General features: G+C 46.6%; 1 protein-coding gene across 8 annotated transcripts in view; it reads right to left on the reverse strand.

Moving 5' to 3' along the window:
• The window catches only part of Wipi2 (WD repeat domain, phosphoinositide interacting 2), a 37,341-nt gene extending 19,810 nt beyond the window's left edge, over positions 1-17,531 (reverse strand). For 5 of the 8 annotated variants that reach the window (XR_003846822.1, XR_003846821.1, XM_029555127.1 and 2 more), the window contains exons 1-2: positions 17,249-17,530; positions 10,405-10,487 (exon numbers count right to left, since the gene is read on the reverse strand). Coding sequence is in view for 6 of the 8 variants with exons in the window: in XM_029555127.1 (XP_029410987.1) it covers positions 10,405-10,487; positions 17,249-17,322 (157 nt within the window). In the remaining 2 variants the exon portion in view is untranslated. Of the gene's footprint in view, positions 1-10,404; positions 10,488-17,248 lie in introns of all 8 variants that reach the window. The other 3 variants (XM_029555125.1, XM_029555124.1, XM_008851377.3) reach the window with 2 other exon arrangements.
• Between the last annotated feature and the right edge of the window lie 300 nt (positions 17,532-17,831).

A 17,831-nucleotide genomic window follows, 5' to 3' on the forward strand; every position in this document is an offset into this window, starting at 1 on the left:
CTCTGTGAGTTCAAGGCCAGCCTGGTCTACATAGCGAGTTCCAGGACAGTTGGGGCTACAGAGAGACCCTGTCTCAAAAAAAAAAAAAAAAAAAAAAGTTCAACTATTACTGATTCACTAACTGAAAATCTGGCTAAAGTGTGGCCTCAGCAGCGAAGCCCTGACGTACCATGTTCAAGGCCCTGGGTTCTATGCCCAGTTCAAGAAAATAGAAAAAGAACTGTAATCAAGGTAAATGAACTTAGAACAACCAGGAACAGGCGCAGCTGAGGCCAGCATTGGTCCTGGCTGCTAAGGGTGGAGTGGCATGGGCTTGTCTGGCAGGCCTATCTGTGGATCAGCCTTTCCACCTCCAGGAAGCTCTTGCAGCCAGATTCTGCATCAGACAAGGCAAGGACATCCAGTCACTCACTCCACTCCTCCAGGCGTCTCCTCAGTGAAATGAGAACACACGCAGCTTACAGCTTGCACACCAAAGTCCAAGGCAGATGCCAGGAAATGCAAACAGCCCACATGTGCACAGGTGAGTGTATGAACCATGCTGGACAGCCAAAAGTCACAAGAGTACTCAGGAACACAGACAAAGGACTGACACCTGCTATGGCAGGAAGCATCATGGAAACACGTGAACGGAGCCAGCCACGCATGGTTACATTTATTTTTGATGCCCAGATAACAAACCTATAGATCTAGAAAGCAATGAGTGCAGTGGGGTTGGATGGTGGGAGGAACAGGGAGTGACAGCTAAAGGACTTGGCTTTCTTTGCCAGATGACATTTGAAAATTCAATGATGGTAGGCTACACAGCTTAGCAAATACACTACAACCCACTGAACAGGATATTTCACAGATTTATAGATGGTAAAGGTATATAAATTATAATCCCAAAGAGGCACTAAAAACCATCCCAGGTAGCCCACTGCAGGGATTTGAACTTTGGCTGATATATTAAGATCTGATGCAAGAAGTTTCTGACACAAGCAACAGAGGACTCTGAATAAGTCCTGCCACCCCTGAGAAAATGGGCCGCAGGGCCAAGACAGAACTAAGTGTGGGGCAGAACCTCCCAGACTCCAGTCCTTCAACTCCAGGCCATGTTCAGACAGGCACTGGGGGGAAAGATTCCTCTTGAAACACTATAAGACATAAGTCAGCTACTGAGTTTTTTGGAGGGAACTATCCAGAATTTTGATCTGACTTCCAAAGGCCAGTAACCAGGAAAAGGGTGAGGTCCTCTGCAAACAAGGGAGACCTTCTCCCACCTGAGTGACCATGAAGAGCTGTGTGTATTTTGTGTGTGAATATGTATGCATGTACATGTGTGTGGAGGCCAGAGATGAATGTCAGATGTCTTCTATCACTGCTCATGATTTAAAAATAGAATTCCATTTACTCTGTGTGTGTCTATCTATACACACGCATGCATGACACAGCACACATGTGGAGGTCAGAGGACAACTTGCAGGAATAGATTCTCTCTTCTATTCTGTGGGTCCCCAGGATGGAACTCAGGTGGTCAAGCTAAATTCACCCACTGAACCATCTCTCACAGAACCTGGGAGCTCAAAGACTGGCTAGACTGTCTGGCCAGCAAGCTCCAGTGATCTTTCTGTCTCCATTCCCTTTACCCTCCAGCACTAGGGTTTTAGACACATACCACTACACCTAACTTTTTGTATGGGTGCTGAGGATCCCAAATGAGGTCCTCATGTTTGTGTGGCAAGTGCTTTGCTCCCTGAGTCATCTCAGTAGCCCAGCACTGTTTTTTGTTTTTGTTAAAATATTTTATTTATTATTTTTATGAGTGTATTGCCTGCATGTATGTGAGCGCACCTGTGTCGTGCAATGCCGCGGAGGTCAGAAGAGGGCTTCGGATTCCCCTGGAACTGGAATTAAGGATGGTTCATAGCTGCCACATGGGTGCTGGGAATTGAGCCCGGATCCTCTGCAAGAGCAGTCAGTGCTCTTAACTGCTGAGCCATCTCTCTAGCCCCCAGAGCTAATGTTCTTATATTAAACTGCACAGTTGACAGAAGCAGCATAGCAGCAAAGCATTAGCCCCCCACACCAAGTACCATCTTTTTCCACTCATTTTGGTCAAAGACAGACAGCTCAGCCCTTCCAAGAAACAGTGAGTAGGTTGGAGACCAAGATGGGCTAGTCAAAGGACAGGCAGAATTAGCAGCACTGTCCTTTCGAGATGGCATGCTCCCAGCAGAGCGCACTCAGGTTGATGCCCACCGAACATAAACTTCCGTGACCTTAGTGGTGATGGCCCAGCTTTCAGGTGGCCTCTGCCACAGTTTTGCCTGCTTCCTTCCTTGAGAGCGCCTGTCTACAAATCTGTCCTAGCAGATGAATAGAAGAGTAGGGGGATACTGGAAACAACACAGCTCCTGAAGTGGGAAGGGAAGAAGGAAACCGTTAAATAATTGATGGGACACACTTCTACACCTGCCTGTCTGTGCCTGGTGCTGGCCAGCGGTGCCAGTTAGGAGCTGATGATGCTCTATTACTGCAGACTAAGGCAAAGGGAGGTGACTCCATTAATATAAATTTCATGGAAATGAATATTCTGACTGGTCTGTGGCCTTTCAAATGGACCACTGTCAGAGAGTGTCACCTCTCAGCCTGATGATGCTGATGATGATCCAGGAGGTAAATGAAGATCAGCTTCACGACCAAGAAAGGAGGCCAAGAGAAAGTGCTCTGAGCACAAAGGGCTTCCTAACTACCAAGGCTCCAGGCATCTGCTGGGCCCTGGCCCTGCTGACTACATGGCCTTTTAGAAGGCAATGATTGTGAGGGCACTGTCCTTACTTAGAGCTTCTCATACCATGTGGAATCTGGAAGATCACTTTATAAAAAACTTTAGAGTATTTTTATTATTCCAAAGACAGACAATTTTAAACACATTTTTCCAGAAATAACTTGAAGCAGGTTACACAAAAAAATATATACAATGAAGTTTAAGGGGGGAAAAATATGAATAAGAAATCAAAGATCAAAGGGTTTGCCAACATGGGGTCAACTTTGATGGAATAATGAAGGTTTCCATTAGCTCTGTTCTTTTGTTGGGGGGGGGGAATCCTAACTAGTTTATTGGGCTTGCTAATGGAGCATAGTGTAGGGGTTTATTTACAGAAGAGTGGGTGCCCCCCCACCCCATTTATGGCTGTGCTGGAAAGGCCACACACAAATATAGATCCTGTGACTTCCTAACAGCTGCACAAAATGGTGAGAGAGGTGCCTCATGGTATTCTCAGCTTATAAATCCTTAGCCCCTCCCCCACATGCAGCTAAGGTTGACTGATTGGGTGGGAATGGTAACTGACTCCCCCACTGACTCTTTGAGGAGTGTGGGAAGGAGGAGGTATGACTATAGCTTGCCCGCATAGTGGTTGAAGGACACTTCTAGGTAACTCTCTACCCCTTCCTCTGGCTCTTACATTCTTTTCACTAACCTCTTCCACAAAAGTCCCTGATAGTATAGGGTGATCTTCTTCCTATTGTGGCACTGAACTTTCGGGTCTCTGCACCATCTGTTTTCTATGGGTTGTTGGCCAGATGTCACTTCTAAACTTCTTTGAAATTTTAGAAACACTAAGTCCTGATCTTTTGTGTATTTTGTCCCAAAGTGGACAATTCTGTTGCAGTAATAGTTTAGAGGTATGGCACATAAGTGTATTGTGAGCCTTCAAACACTGAGACATGTGCCTACAGAGAAAACACAAGAACACACAGGACAGATACAAACCACGGGCAAAGAGCACCCAAGAGTCCTTGCAACTTTCCCTAAGTTTGAAACCATCATGTGGCTCAGCTGGCAGAGTAATTGCCTAGCATGTAGAAAAGCCCTGGGTTCCAGGCCATGCATCAAAACTGCAACTAATGTTGCAAGTCTGTAATCTCAACACTTGGAAGGTGGAGGCAGGAGGATCAGAAAGTCAAGGTTATCCTCAACTACATTGTTGAGTTTGAGGTCAGCCTATTATTATAAAAATAATAAATATTAAAAAAAATTTTTAAGTATTATCTGGAAATGTTCTTTGCCTGCTTCATCCTCTATTTCTTTCTCTCTTTTTAAAATTTTATGTGTATGAGTGTACTGCCTGCATGTGTGTAACTACACCCATGTTGTACAATGCCCATGGAGGTCAAAAGAGGGTGTTGGATCCCCTGGAACTGGAGTTACAGATGGCTGTAAGCTGCTAGGTGGGTACTGGGAATCAAACCCAGGTCCTCTCCAAGTGTTCTTAACCACTGACCCATCTCTCCTGCCTCCATCCTCTATTTCCAAGGACTGAAGTTCACCAAGGGGACAGAGAAATGGGTACATGACTCATTCACCAGTCAGTAAGGACCCACTTCTTAAAAGATTCTGTCAAGGCATATCAATCTGTTTCAACCAAAAGCCAGCCTCGAAGTTCAGACTGAGGAAAAGTGAGGACCAGGCTCTACATTCTTTGTTTTGGGGACAGCGTCTCTCTGCAGCCCCAGCTGGCCTGGAACTTGGTACATATACCAGGCTGGCCTCGATTTCACAGAGATCCTCCTGTCTTTGCCACCACCACACCTGGCCTGATACTGGAATTCTTTGTCCTCTTTACACACTGGGCATCTGAACAAGGCAGAACTGTAGATTTCCAAATAGTCACCTAAAGAGACATCACAACTGAACAGCGTAAGGCATGCCACTGGATTTAGATTTGGTCAGCATTTCAGTCATTTGTAAAGCCAGGGGATCCTTTCCCTGAGCTAAGCTATCCAGAGGGGTCCAGCCTGGAGATGTGAGGACTGACGGATGACCTATACCTGACATCAGTCATCATTGGGTAATGTCTACATTACACCAGGTACCATCTCAGCTAGGCTTTTAGGTACTACGGGAAGGGTTAATGGTACCAGGAGGTTAAGTCTGAGCACAGAAGAAGTGGAATGTCTAGAGACACAACAGGACACACTCCAGCATAGAGTCCAGGGCATCTGCAGGATCATCTGGAGCAGAAGTGGATGGTCTCTGCCCTTCTAGTGGCTGGGACTTGAATTCTAAGATTGAAACCTGTGTCCTCCTCAGCTTATGCTAAGGGCTGGGTGGGTGGTGTTTTTTCTCGCCACTGGGTCCTAAGTCTCACCCTGGACAGAGTCAATCAGTCCTGGGCCTCCTCCATTTAGACACAGCTGTCCTGAGGGCAGGAATATGCCTGCCACTCCTCTCTAGCAAGCGGAATACTGGAGCTGCAGCTCCTCAGGACTGAGCATTACTTGCAGAGTGGGCACAGTGCAAGTGAGGAGTCTGCCCACAAGTTCTCAACCTCCCTTCCTGAGACAGTAACAGGAAAAATGGAGTTCCAAAATGGAACACAGACCACAGAGGAAGCAGAGCTGACAGTACTGGTCCCCAGGGGGTACTGGCACGGCTAGTAAAAAGACCTGGTTCCCCCAGACTTTATGCTCATGCTGATAATCAGTATGAGAGAGCGGGACTCTCCCCGAAATCACAGCCTAGAGAGACAAATAACAAACATTGCAGCTTCCTAACAACAATCCTGGGCTCAGGGTGAGGTCCCAGCCAGGTACAGAACTGCTCAAATGTTGAATGTGGAGGGGAGAGAATATTTACAGGCTCTATGTCCAGCAAAGGACAAATGCCTAGAACACACAAAGAACTCACAAAGCTCGGGCTGCAGAGATGGCTCAGTGGGTAAAGAGTTTATTGCATAAGCACAAGGACTAGATTAGGGATCCCAAGAACCTGCTGGGTATGGCAGCACACATCTGTAAAGCTAGCACTGGAGTGGTAGAGACAAGAACCCTAGGCTCACTGGCCAGTCAGTCTCACCGAAATAGCAAGCTCCAGGTTCAATGAGAGACCTGGGCTCAAAAAGTAAGGTGGTGAACAACAGAGGACGACTCCCTCCATAGGTACACATACAGGCAGGCATGCCTGCACACACGCACATATACCCCTCCCCCAACTTCACAAAGTTCAACATTATTAGACTGACGTGCTACCTACTGTGCTAACAAGGCACCTACAAAGTTCAACATTAAAGAAATAAACAGGCTGGGTATGGTAGCACATGCCTATAATACCAACTTGGGAAGGGTAGGTAGGAGAATTAGGTGTTCAGCACCATCCTTGACTACATAGTGAGTTCAAGGCTGGCTTGGACTATACACAACCCCATCTCAGACAGACAAACAAACAAACAAAGGGCAAAAACACTCGTGATAAGCACATAAGATATTTAACACTGAGCTAGCTGTGGTGGCATAAGCCTGTGATCTTGCCCTGGAAAGGTAAGAGGATTGAGAGCTGAGACCTGTCTATCCCAAAAAACAAAAACTGGGGCTGAAGAGATGGCTCAGCAGTTAAGAACACTAACCGTTCTTGCATAAGACCGGGATTCGAATCCCAGCACCCACATGGCAGCTAACAACTGTCTATAACTCCAGTTCCAGGGGATCCAATAGCCACTTCTGTTCTCCGTGGGCATTCATTGCACTACACAGGTGCGCTTACCTACATGTAGGCAATATACTCATACACATAAAAGTTAAAACAAAAAAACAAAAAACTGAAAAGATGGTCAACATTATCAACACCCCCCATGGGATAATACCACAAACATCAGAACAATTGAAAAACAATAGAGAAACTGAACTCCTTACTACCGTTGTCAGAAAAAAAAGTAGTACAGTGGGGGCCAGGGTGCTAGAGAGATGGCTCAGCAGATCAGGACTTGTGGTGCTCTTGCAGGGAATCTGAGTTCAGTACCTAGCACTCCATATGGTGATTTATACCTGCCTGGAACTCCAAGTACAGGGGATACGACTTTTGGCCTCTTCACACACATACATTAATTAATAAAACAAAATATTGGGGCTGGAGAGGTGGTCAACGTGTTAAGAACTCTTCCAGAGGACCCAGTTTTGACTCCCAGGACCCAGATGGGGGTCCTGTCACCCTCTTTAGACCTTCAAAGGCACTACACACATACCAGTAAACAAACTGGTAATCAAAGCTGGGGATGGTGGTGCACACCTTTAATCCTAGCATTTGAGAGGCAGATCTCTGGCTAGCATGGTCCACCTAGGGAGTTCCAGGCCAGCTGGGCCATACAAAGACCCTATCTCAAAGCTGCCGCACCACCCCCCAAAATGGTACCATCACCACCCAGGAAACTAATTTTTCAGTTTCTTTTGTTTTGCTTTTACAGATCATAGCCCATGCTGTGCCCAATTGTTAGGATTACAGGTTTGTGCTACCATACCCACCTCTCAGCTTCTTAAAAACCTACACATGCAATTACTACACAATTGTACTCTTGGAGACTCATCTCCAGGAAATCAAAATTTATATCCCCAGAAACTTTACTCATGAACATGCACAGCAGCTTTATTTGTAAGAGCCCAAAGCTGAAATCAGTCGTGTTTTTCCATGGCTAATGGTTACGTTGTGGGGCTCTCATGCCATGGAACACTACTCATCAATGAAAAAGAGCAAAGTACTGACACACTTGGATGACGTCCCAGGGGATTATGCTGACCAAAACCATCAATCACTGGGCTGGGGAGATGGCTTAGTCAGCAAAGCACTTGCCTCACAAGAGAGAGGACCTACGTTTGGATCTTTAGAACCGTGCAAATAAGCTGGGCCTGGTGTTGCTCGTAATCCCAGGGATGGCAAGAAACTCGACGGTCACCTAGCTTAATCTACCTGGGGGAGTTCTAGGGCCAATGACAGACATTGTCTCAATAAAGATCTGGAAGGTGCCTGAGGACCTACACTGGAGTCTGTCCCCTAACCTAGATACCCAAATGCATACATGTGCTGATACACACACACACACACACACACACACACACACACACACACCAATCACTACATTTTTCTGTTGCAGTCTGCATATGGTTTGAGGGTCCTGTGCTGGGTGCTTGGTCCCCAGGGTAGATTACCCCACTACTGGAGGTGGTGGGACCTTTAAGAAGGGGAGCCTGGGGCTGGACAGACAATTCAGTAGTTAAGAGCACCGGCTGCAGAGGACCTGAGTTTGGTTCCCAGGACCCACAGAGCAGTTAACAATCACCTGTAACTCCAGTTCCAGGGGTTCTGACATCCTCTTCTGGCCTCTGTGGACACTGCACACATATGATGTACTCACACACAGAGAGGCAAAACACTCATACACATAAAATCAATCAATCAATCAATCAATCAACCAATCAATCTATCTATCTATCTATCTATCTATCTATCTATCTATCTATCTATATATATATATTTTTTTTTTTTTTTTTTTTAAACTGGAGAACAGTGAGAAGAGAGAGAGATGACAGCTACTGTTCTGGTTATAGTACTAAGACAGGGATTGTACCTCACAGATGCATTTGACTCTGAAATCATTTGACTTTTAAAATGTGGGGGAGGGGAGGAGCTGGTAAGATGGCTCACTGAGTAAAGGTACTTGCTACCAAGGATGTTACTGGATTCCAATCCCTGGGACCCACATGGTGGCAAGAACTGGCTCCTGCAGGCTGTCTTCTGAACTCCACATTCATGCCATAACACATGGGCATCCCCTGCCCCCCACACAAAATAAAAAAAACTTTTTAGCTGGGTGTAGTGGTGCATGCCTTTAATCCCAGCACTCGGGAGGCAGAGGCAGGAGGATCTCTGTGAGTTAGAGGCCAGCCTGGTCTCCACAGTGAATCTAGGCCAGCTGGGGCTACAGGGAAACCCTGTCTCAAAAGGACCTAAAAAAAAAAAAAAATTCCTATTTTCTTTACAAAATTACAGAATAAAATATGCTTAATTCATCCAACTTATATTTGTTTTTCTTTTACATTCAAATCTCTCACTTAGCTTCTGATACTGATAAAGAACAAACTAACATTTAACAATCCAGCTAATGTATTAAGTACTTTCTGTATATATTTCTTTTTTTTTCCTGTAGTGCTGGGGATTGAACCCAGGGCCTCATGCATGCTAAGCACAGGTTCTGCCACTGAACTCCACCCCTGCACCCCCTCCCCCAAAAAAAAAAAAAACAAAAAAAACCCAACTTTTAAGAAAGTTTATATATATGCGTATATGCTTGCATGAATTTATGGGCACCATATGTGTGCAGGTGATAGGAGGCCAGAGGAGGGTATCACATCCCCTGGAGTTACAGGTGATTGTGAGCCATCTAATGTGGGTGCTGGGAACCAAATCTGGGTCCTTTGCAAAAGCAGTGAGCACTCTTTAACTTCTGACTTCTGCATACTGTCCTCACTTCCACACTTGTGCCATGGCACATGCACATACTCTCACACAAACACACTAAATAAAATGGAATTAGAAATTTTTTTATGCTATATAGGGGCCAGGAGATGGCTGAGTAGGTAAAGTGTTTGCCATACAACCAAGATGATCCAAGTTCAGATCTCCAGAACCCACACCCACGTAAAAAGCCTGGTGCCACCAGTGCATGAATGTAACCCCAGTGTTGGGGAGACAGAGACAGGTGGATCCTTGGAGCTCACTGGCTGGCTGGTCTAGGCTAATACAAGAGTTCTAGGTCGAGAGAGACCCGCATTTAAAAAATAAAGGGAGACCAGGTGAGGTGGGCCACACCTTTAATCCCGGTACTTGGAGATGGATCTCTGTGAGTTTGAGGCCAGCTTGGTCTCCATAGCCAGCTCCAGGCCAGCTGGGGCTACAGGGAGATCCTGTCTCAAAAAAGACACCCCCCACACACTCAAAAAAAAGGTGAAGGGTAGAGGGGCTGGAGATGGCTTAGGGGTTAAAAGCACTGACTGCTCTTGGAGAGGACCCAGGTTCTGACCTCCATAGGCACTGCATGACACGGGTGCACTAGCACACAATGCAGGCAATACACTCAATGCATTTAAAAAAAAAAAAAAGGTGGAGTGATTGAAAGACTCCTAATGTCAACGTCTGACCTCCACAGGCACGCATGAGTGCATACATCCACATATACCACACACAAACCAATGGATATGTGAAGAGTCCCAAGCTTTCCACTGTACTCTGCCAGCAATATTCAGCAAATTCTATTTTACAGTTATTAATCCCCAGTCCTGACCACAGTGCGAGACAGGTACTGCTTCTGTTTTGTGAACAATGAAAAGAAACATTAAGCTCCCAGCATTTCTATCCCATAGAGCCTCTGTGATATGAGGGCCACTTTCGACTCGACCAAATGACAGAAAAAAAAAAAATACCCAGCCCAGAAAACAAATACATTTATATGTCTGTACATTTATACATATGCAAATACACAGAGATCTAGGACACCCAGACTGCTACTAGATATGACTTTTTGGGGTGATGAAATATCCACCCTGGTCTATTTTATTATTTTTTTTTAATGAAAAAATAAAGCAAACACTTACTGCATTCATAGATCTGTTCCAGTTTATCCACAGAAGAAAGGGAGAAAAATTTATAACCGGACTTACTACCAACAGCTAGGGACCTGCAAAAAAGTCAAATGCAGAAATAAGAGCTGATGTGTGTAGAGAGGACAAGGCATAAACCAGCTCCCACCACACCCATCAGGACCAGAGATTTTACCAGAAATCAGCGTGGTCCCAGTAGCCACACAGGGCCTGTACCAAGGGCAAGGCAGAGGATGCTACAAGCCCAGTGGGATGAAGCTGGACCATGTTCTTATTTGACACTTGGAAAATGTATTCTGTAAACCCTAAGGCAGGGTCTCTATAATTAACAAGGTAACCCTATTGTTAATGGACTCAGACAACCTAAGGATATTAGATGGTTACTTTCTGTATGAGTGTGCATGTTGGTGTGTGTAGATGCAGGTAGGTGAATGCCACAAACTCATGTGGAGGTCAGGGGACCTCAGGTGTTAGTCCTTACCTTTCCACCCTATTTGACACAGGGTCTCATTATCATGTGTGTGCCAGGCTAGCTGACCTGTTTCAGGGATTCTCTTGCCTACCTCTGCTCTCCCCATAGAGACACTGGGATCACAATTGCGTGCTACCACGCCTGGCTCTACATGGGTTCTGGGGTTCATGATTCTCGTGCTTGCACAGCAAGAGCTTTGCCCCCAAGCCATTTCCCCATACTCATGTAATTCATATGTATACTGAGGCATTGTGTTGTAGACCTTAAAAATATCCAATTTTACTTGTTAGTTACCTCTCGATAAAACCAGGGAAAGACTAAAAATAAAAATAGTAAAAACAAACAAAACCTTATAAACGCTAAGGGAAAGTATGAGAACCTAAATAGAGCTGGCAGCTGTCAATCACTGACTCCCTGAAGACATGAAGGGCTTCTCAGGAGCACCTAAGCCTGCAAGTTCAGCAAGCCAGAACTGCATTCCACATTTTGAACACAGTATTCACAACCTGGGTGGGCTTGTCCTTCAGTGCGGCCCTTCACTGTGTCTCTGCCACTCAGGCTATGTTGTAGACAAGTGGTGGGGTGAAAATGATAGAACCAAAAGCTCTTTAGAGCCTGCCAGCAGAAGACCACGTTTCTGTTGGTTTACATGGAGGAGAGATGAGCCCCTTTGATGGCCTATGCTTGACAGGCCATGTTCACCACCAACTTCCTGCTTTGGCTAAAAGGCTCAGAGCACAGACACACCAAATTGAGGGTTCCTGACCCGAAAACGACCTTGCTCCAGAACATAGGTGACCAGGGAAGCAGGAACAAGCAGAGAAGAGGCAAGAGCAGGAAGTGGCGAGGCAGGAAGACTCAGGCACTACAGCAGCTTCTGATTTTTAAGCTTTGGAAGACTGAAAACAGGGCAGACAGAGGGTCAGGAAGCTGGAGGACAGACTTCTCACCCTACCCCAGGGCAGAGTACAGGCCTACTTTAACATGTCCTCCAGGAAAGGACTGAGATTTCCAACCCCTCCTACACAGATAAGCGGAATAGACCCCTAGAAGCCTGGCATGGTAGTCCATACCTGTTAGCCCGGCACTCCTGGGGAGGCAGAGGCAGGCAGATCTCCAAGTTGGAGGCCCTCACAGGCTACTTGAGGTCAGTCAGGGCTACATTAAGTGAGAGTCTGCCTCAAAGCAATAATAAAAGAAACAAAAGATTTTCTAAGAAGGATAAAAATAAAATCTTATCAGCTTACAACTTTTTTTTTTTTTTTTTTTTTGATCTTTTTGAGACAGGGTCTCCCTGTAGCCCCAGCTGACCTGAACTCACTATGTAGACCAGGCTGTCTCACAAAGATGCACCTGCCTCTGACTCTCAAGTGCTGGGATTAAAGGCATGCGCTACCATGCCCGGCTTAGCTCACAACTTTTTATTAGTATTTCCAAGATAACTTAGGTTTGCTTTTTAATCTCCCCTCTACCCCCACTATTTCTGCGTTTAAAAAACAACCAACCAGGCTGGGCGTGGTGGTGCACGCCTGTAACTCCAGCACTTGGAAGGTGGAGGCAGGAGGATCAGGAGTTCTAGGCCAGTCCAACCTCTGCCTCTCCCCCTCAAAAAACCTCAAAATAAACAACTTGGAGGCAGAAGCAGGTGGATCTCTACAAGATAGAGGCCACCCTGGTTCACATTGTGACTTCCAGGTGGGCTGTGACTAGGGAGTCCCTGTCAAAAAACAACCAACAAAAAGACAAAAAAACAAAAAAACAAACAAAAAAAAAAAAGCGGGGCATGGTGGTGCAGGCCTTTAATCCCAGCACTCAGGAGGCATAGGCAGGCGGATCTCTGTGAGTTCAAGGTCAGCCTGGTCTACATAGTGAGTTCCAGGACAGCTGGGGCTACAAGGAGACCCTGTCTCAAAAAAGACAAAAACTCAGAAAGAAAAAAAAGACAAAAAAAAGTTAACATAGGGCTAGGGGTGCAGCTCAGAGGTAGAGCATTTGCCCAGCATGTAGAAAGTTCTGGGTCCAATCCCCAGCACTTCAAAAAACAAAGTTAACATCGTGAAATTTTTTCAGTGACAAAAGGGAAAATTAGCAGCTACAACTAGCAAAAATGGGCAGGGGACATCCTTATAATCCCAGCACCTGGAAAGTGAGACAGAAAGACCTCCAGTTCCTCCACTGTATAAAGAGACCCTGGTTTCTTAACTGCTTAGCCATCTCACCAGCCCAGGAGCCCCCATCTTTAAATGATGTCTCTGCTACTGAATTTAAACCTGACACATCTAAAGTCATTTCTACCTCACTTTGAGAACATGCCCTCAGCTTCCCAATCAGTCCATAAAGGCCTTCATCTGTCATTATCTTCCCCACAAAAGTCATACTTGGTTATGAGGGTAAGTGGGACAAGCCACCCCTATAAACAGGAAGCATCCTGTTCCGTGACTGCAGCAACCTGGCAAGACTTGTGTCCTTACTTAGGACCACTGTCATGCCAAACTCATAGAGAGCCCAGCCTCCAACTCAGATCTCTACATCTCCACCCCAGACCTGTACCAGGATCCAAAGCAGAGCCCTTTCCTTCATTCATTTTTATAGTTACCACCCAGAAAGGGAATTAGCTTGTCCTTGAGAGCATCCTGTGGCCCCTTGGGTCACTGCCAACCGAACTGTCCTCTGCAGTGATCCTATACGCCTCAGCCATCTCCTCCGCACGGTGGGCAGAGGGACCTCCAAGTTGAGGCTGAAGCAGTCTTGGAAACCATCTTCCATTTACAGGTGAGGGAAGTGAGAGAGTGGTACCTTCCAGAATGGTTGGTTCTATCACCTGGAAACGGGGGAAGCAATCAATACCTTCAGACCCTTCATAATGTCAGCATAGGAGGACAGTCCCTTTCTTTACTCTAGCACTCTGGGAAAGGCCACCTCTCTGACTTCCCACAATCCACTGGAGAAACTGAGCTCCTGATGTTTCCATGTCAGAATCCAGTGATCCTCTGTCACTCATTCACTGGTGAAGTTCGACCTGGAAAAACCCGACAACCATCCCACATAAACCTTGCACTCTGCCACTTTGGGAAACTGGGGTGGGAACTAACCAGGCTAAGGCTCTTCCTGGCCTTTTCCTCGCTCTAGTTTAAAAACAAACAAAAAATAGATGGTAAGAAGCAATTTAAATCAAATATAAGTCACTTTTAGGATAAGAATCATGAAGAAAAAATATTTAAATCACAAGAAGATTGGTATGGTTTGATGTACACTAAATGTGTTGCTGAGCATTTAAGGGAGCAAATGAAGTTACTACAAAACGTACGTGTGCACCAGTAACTACAGTGGCCTCCACAAGCCCCTCAGCATGATGAACCGATTCCACAAATTTCTTTCCCTTGCTAAAAATTGCACTGCTCTTAAAAAAAAATTGAGTATGTGTGATAGATGTGTTTGTGCCCATGAATGAGAATACAAGTACATGTATGTATCTGTGTATATGGAGGCTAGAGGTCAATGCTGAGTGTCTTTATCATGCTTCATCCTGTTTTTGAGTCAGGGTCTCTTACTGAACCTAGAGATCACGAATTGGCTAGACTGGCTGGCCACAGGGAGCTCTGGGATCAGCCTATCTCTGGCAGAAATCCCAACTCAGTGCTGGGGTTACAGATGCACACCATGCCTGGTTTTTGCATGGGTGCTGAGGATACCAATTCAGGTCCTTCCTCATGCTTACGTAGCAGGCACTCCAGTGAATGGGTCATTCATTCCACAGCCTTGTATTCGTTCCTCTTAATATAAATTTTGGAGTCGGGCATGGTGGCGCACACCTGCACTCAGGAGGCAGAGGCAGGAGGATCTCTGTTAGTTCAAGGCCAGACTGATCTACATTAAAAAAAAAATTTTTTTTTGGCTGTGTATGGTGCTCTACTCATGTAACTCCAACACTTGGGAAATGGAGGCAGGAGGATCAAGAATTCAAAGCTGAGATCCTATCCCTAAATAAATAAACAAGTTAATTCTGGAGTCAGGAAGGGAGACCAAGCTAAAAGCATAAAGCTGAAGCCTTCCATGGGAACTTTCTTTTCTTTTTAAGACAGGGTCTCACTATGCAGCCCGAGCTAGCCTCGAGCAGGCTATGTAGATTAGACTGGCCTAAAACTCAAGAGATCTGCCTGCATATCTGTTGGGATTAAAGACATGTGCCACCGAATCTAGCCCTTAGGAACTTTTCTTTTACCTGTAGCTTTAAAACCAATTCCACAGTCACATCAACCCACTGAACTTTCAGTATAGATCTAATTTGGAATTCCCTCCAACTTAAGCTTCTTTGTTTCAAGGTCTGTTTGGCAAGTCCAAATTACAACACAGAAAGCCTCGTTTTGAACCAGCAACTTCATGGCTGAGAAATGGGTGGCAGTGAAAAACTTTTACACAGACTAGAATGACACTCTTATACAGGGAACTCAGGAGCCCATGTAAAATAATAACTTTTTTTTTTTTTTTGAGACAGGGTCTCCCTGTTGCTCCAGCTGGTCTGGAACTCACTACATAGACCAGGCTGGCCTTCTCAATGTCCACCTGCCTCAGTCTTACAGGTGCGGGGATTAAAGATGTATGTCACCATGCCCATCTCTTTCCTATTTTTAAATCAGAAAAGGCTGAAATAAACATAGAAACGGCTTGGAAAGATCTCTGATTTCAGACAAGGTATAAATTCTTATGGTGCTACCATTGCCCACTGGACCTGAAATAACTAAGGGCTTAGAAATCAAATCACTACTGGCATGAAACTTCTTCCTCCCGGTATACCTGCACCTGAAACTGCAACAGGTTGTCCCTAACAGTTTTTTTGGTACTGATTTTAGGGCACATACAACACCGCAGTAGTTAGCAGCTTTAACTTTTGTGTCTGTGTGTCAGACTGCATGTGTACCAATGTGTGTATATGTGTGTGGAGGCTAGGGGTTTATGTCAGGTGTTTTCTTTAATTGCCCTCTGCTTTATTTACTGAGGCAGGGTCTCTCCCTCACCCCAGAACTCACTGATTGGGCTAGTCTAGCTAGCCAGGTTGCCTCAGAGATGCTGTCTCCACCTCCTGCATGCTAGGATTATAGGTGGTGGCTTGACTTTTATGTGGGTGCAAGGGACTCAACTTGCCCCACCAGCACTTTATCCACTGAACCATTTCCCCAAGCCCCTGGGTAGCTTAAACTTATACAGACTGCTGTGCTATTCTAGAGTCAGTGTCCTTCTGAACATAGAAAGTACACTAGAAGAGAGAATCCAGGAGATAACGCCTGACTTGCACCCTCTTCCCCTAAGATCCACCTAAGCTCTGAACCTTTCTGAACTTCAGTCTCTTCCTCTGTAGTTGGACCAGGTGACTTGCCTCCTTCCAAGTCTCAGTTGTGTTCCACCACGTGTATCTATCTTCCCTGACCTCAAGAATTTGGGAAGGTCTACTGAGCACCTGTTGCACACCTCTGGATGGGAGTTTGCCATTCTACAATTTACTTGTTTTTGTTTTGTTCTGCTTTGAGACAGTGTCTCACTGTGTAGCCCTTGGCTGGCCTCGAACTCAAAGAGATTCCCCTGCTTCTGCCTCCCAAGTGCTGGGATTAAAGGCATGCACCACCACACCTGGCCTTACAATGAACTTTTAATTAGGAAAAACAAAAATCTCATCCTCTACCCTAGCCAATTCCACTCTGGCAGTAACAACCAACTACTTACTATGATGCCAAGTGACCTATTCCTCCTCCTTCTCTCTTACATCACTTCCTCTTACTCATGTCCCAAGATGGCTCTTCTCCCTTCCAGTCCCATAACTCATCCTTCTAGCCAGGTATGTCATGGAAGAAGAAGATAAGGGCCTACAGCCAGTTTGGGAAAACAGGAGATTGGCATTAAGGTCCTCTTTCGCCCTAAGGATGGCCCACTCTCCGGAGCACCGAGACTCCTTGGGATACATTGTCTTTCTTAGTTTCTCCACAGGTCGAAGGCCTGGGTTACTGCTAAGTTTGTTTCTTGCCCAGAGAAGACAACAAAGTTACCCCTTAGAAAGAACATCAGGGGAAGAAAAAGAAAGCGATAGCTGAGGCGCTGAGGATGGTGTGATCATAAGCAGGAAGGGCAAGACGCAGAGAAAAGAGCGGGGTGCGGGCGATGCCTTGGGGGGCCGCGAAACCCGTTCCAGGCGACTGAGACAAATCGGGGTGCAGAGCTGAGCCCCAACTGTGAGAAGCGCGAGGTTTGGGGACTGGGGTATGGATCCAGGCACCCCGAGCTCCACCACATCCCAGGTAGGCAGCAGCACCCTAGGGGCTGGGGCACCAGAACCCCGCCCTCTGACCCCGGCCCCCAGGACGAGCCCGGCCTTACGTGTTGTCCTGGTTGAAGTTGGCGAACAGCAGCTGGCCGGCGCCGGCCTCGCCACTCTGGCTCGCCAGGTTCATGGCTGCGCGCGCGGCGGGCTCGGACGTCCGCTCGCGGGAGCGCGCCTGGCGGCCCAAGGGAGCGCGCTGTACTCAGGGTCGGCGCCGGCTCCCGTTCGCCGCCACTCGCTGCGCGGGGTTCAACCGCCGCCTCATTCCGTCCCTGCTCTTGTTTATGCTCTGGAGCCCAGGCGGCCTGAGCGCCTGCGTAGCCCTGCCCACCCTCGCGGAGCAACGCGACGTACTGCGCAAGCGCACTGCATAGGCCCGCCTCTTCACCGCAGGGGCTGCCTGGGGTTTCCGGTCGAGTGCGCGTGCGTGGAAGAGAGCTGGCTGGTTGGCCGCCTGGTGGGCGCTGGGCGCGCGTGCGCGTGGCGGAGAGCGGCTCTTACCGCGTTGGTTCTCAGTCTCCGGTCCGTGCGCTGCGGGCTCGCGTGAACGGTGTTGGTGGGTGCGCCGTGCTGCCCAGTGTAGAGAATATAACTTCATTTTATAGATTTGAAAACCGAGCACTAATAATTTGCAGAATA

Source organism: Nannospalax galili, unplaced genomic scaffold (assembly GCF_000622305.1).
Source record: "Nannospalax galili isolate Female #2095 unplaced genomic scaffold, S.galili_v1.0 scaffold664, whole genome shotgun sequence".
Classification (NCBI taxonomy): domain Eukaryota; kingdom Metazoa; phylum Chordata; class Mammalia; order Rodentia; family Spalacidae; genus Nannospalax; species Nannospalax galili.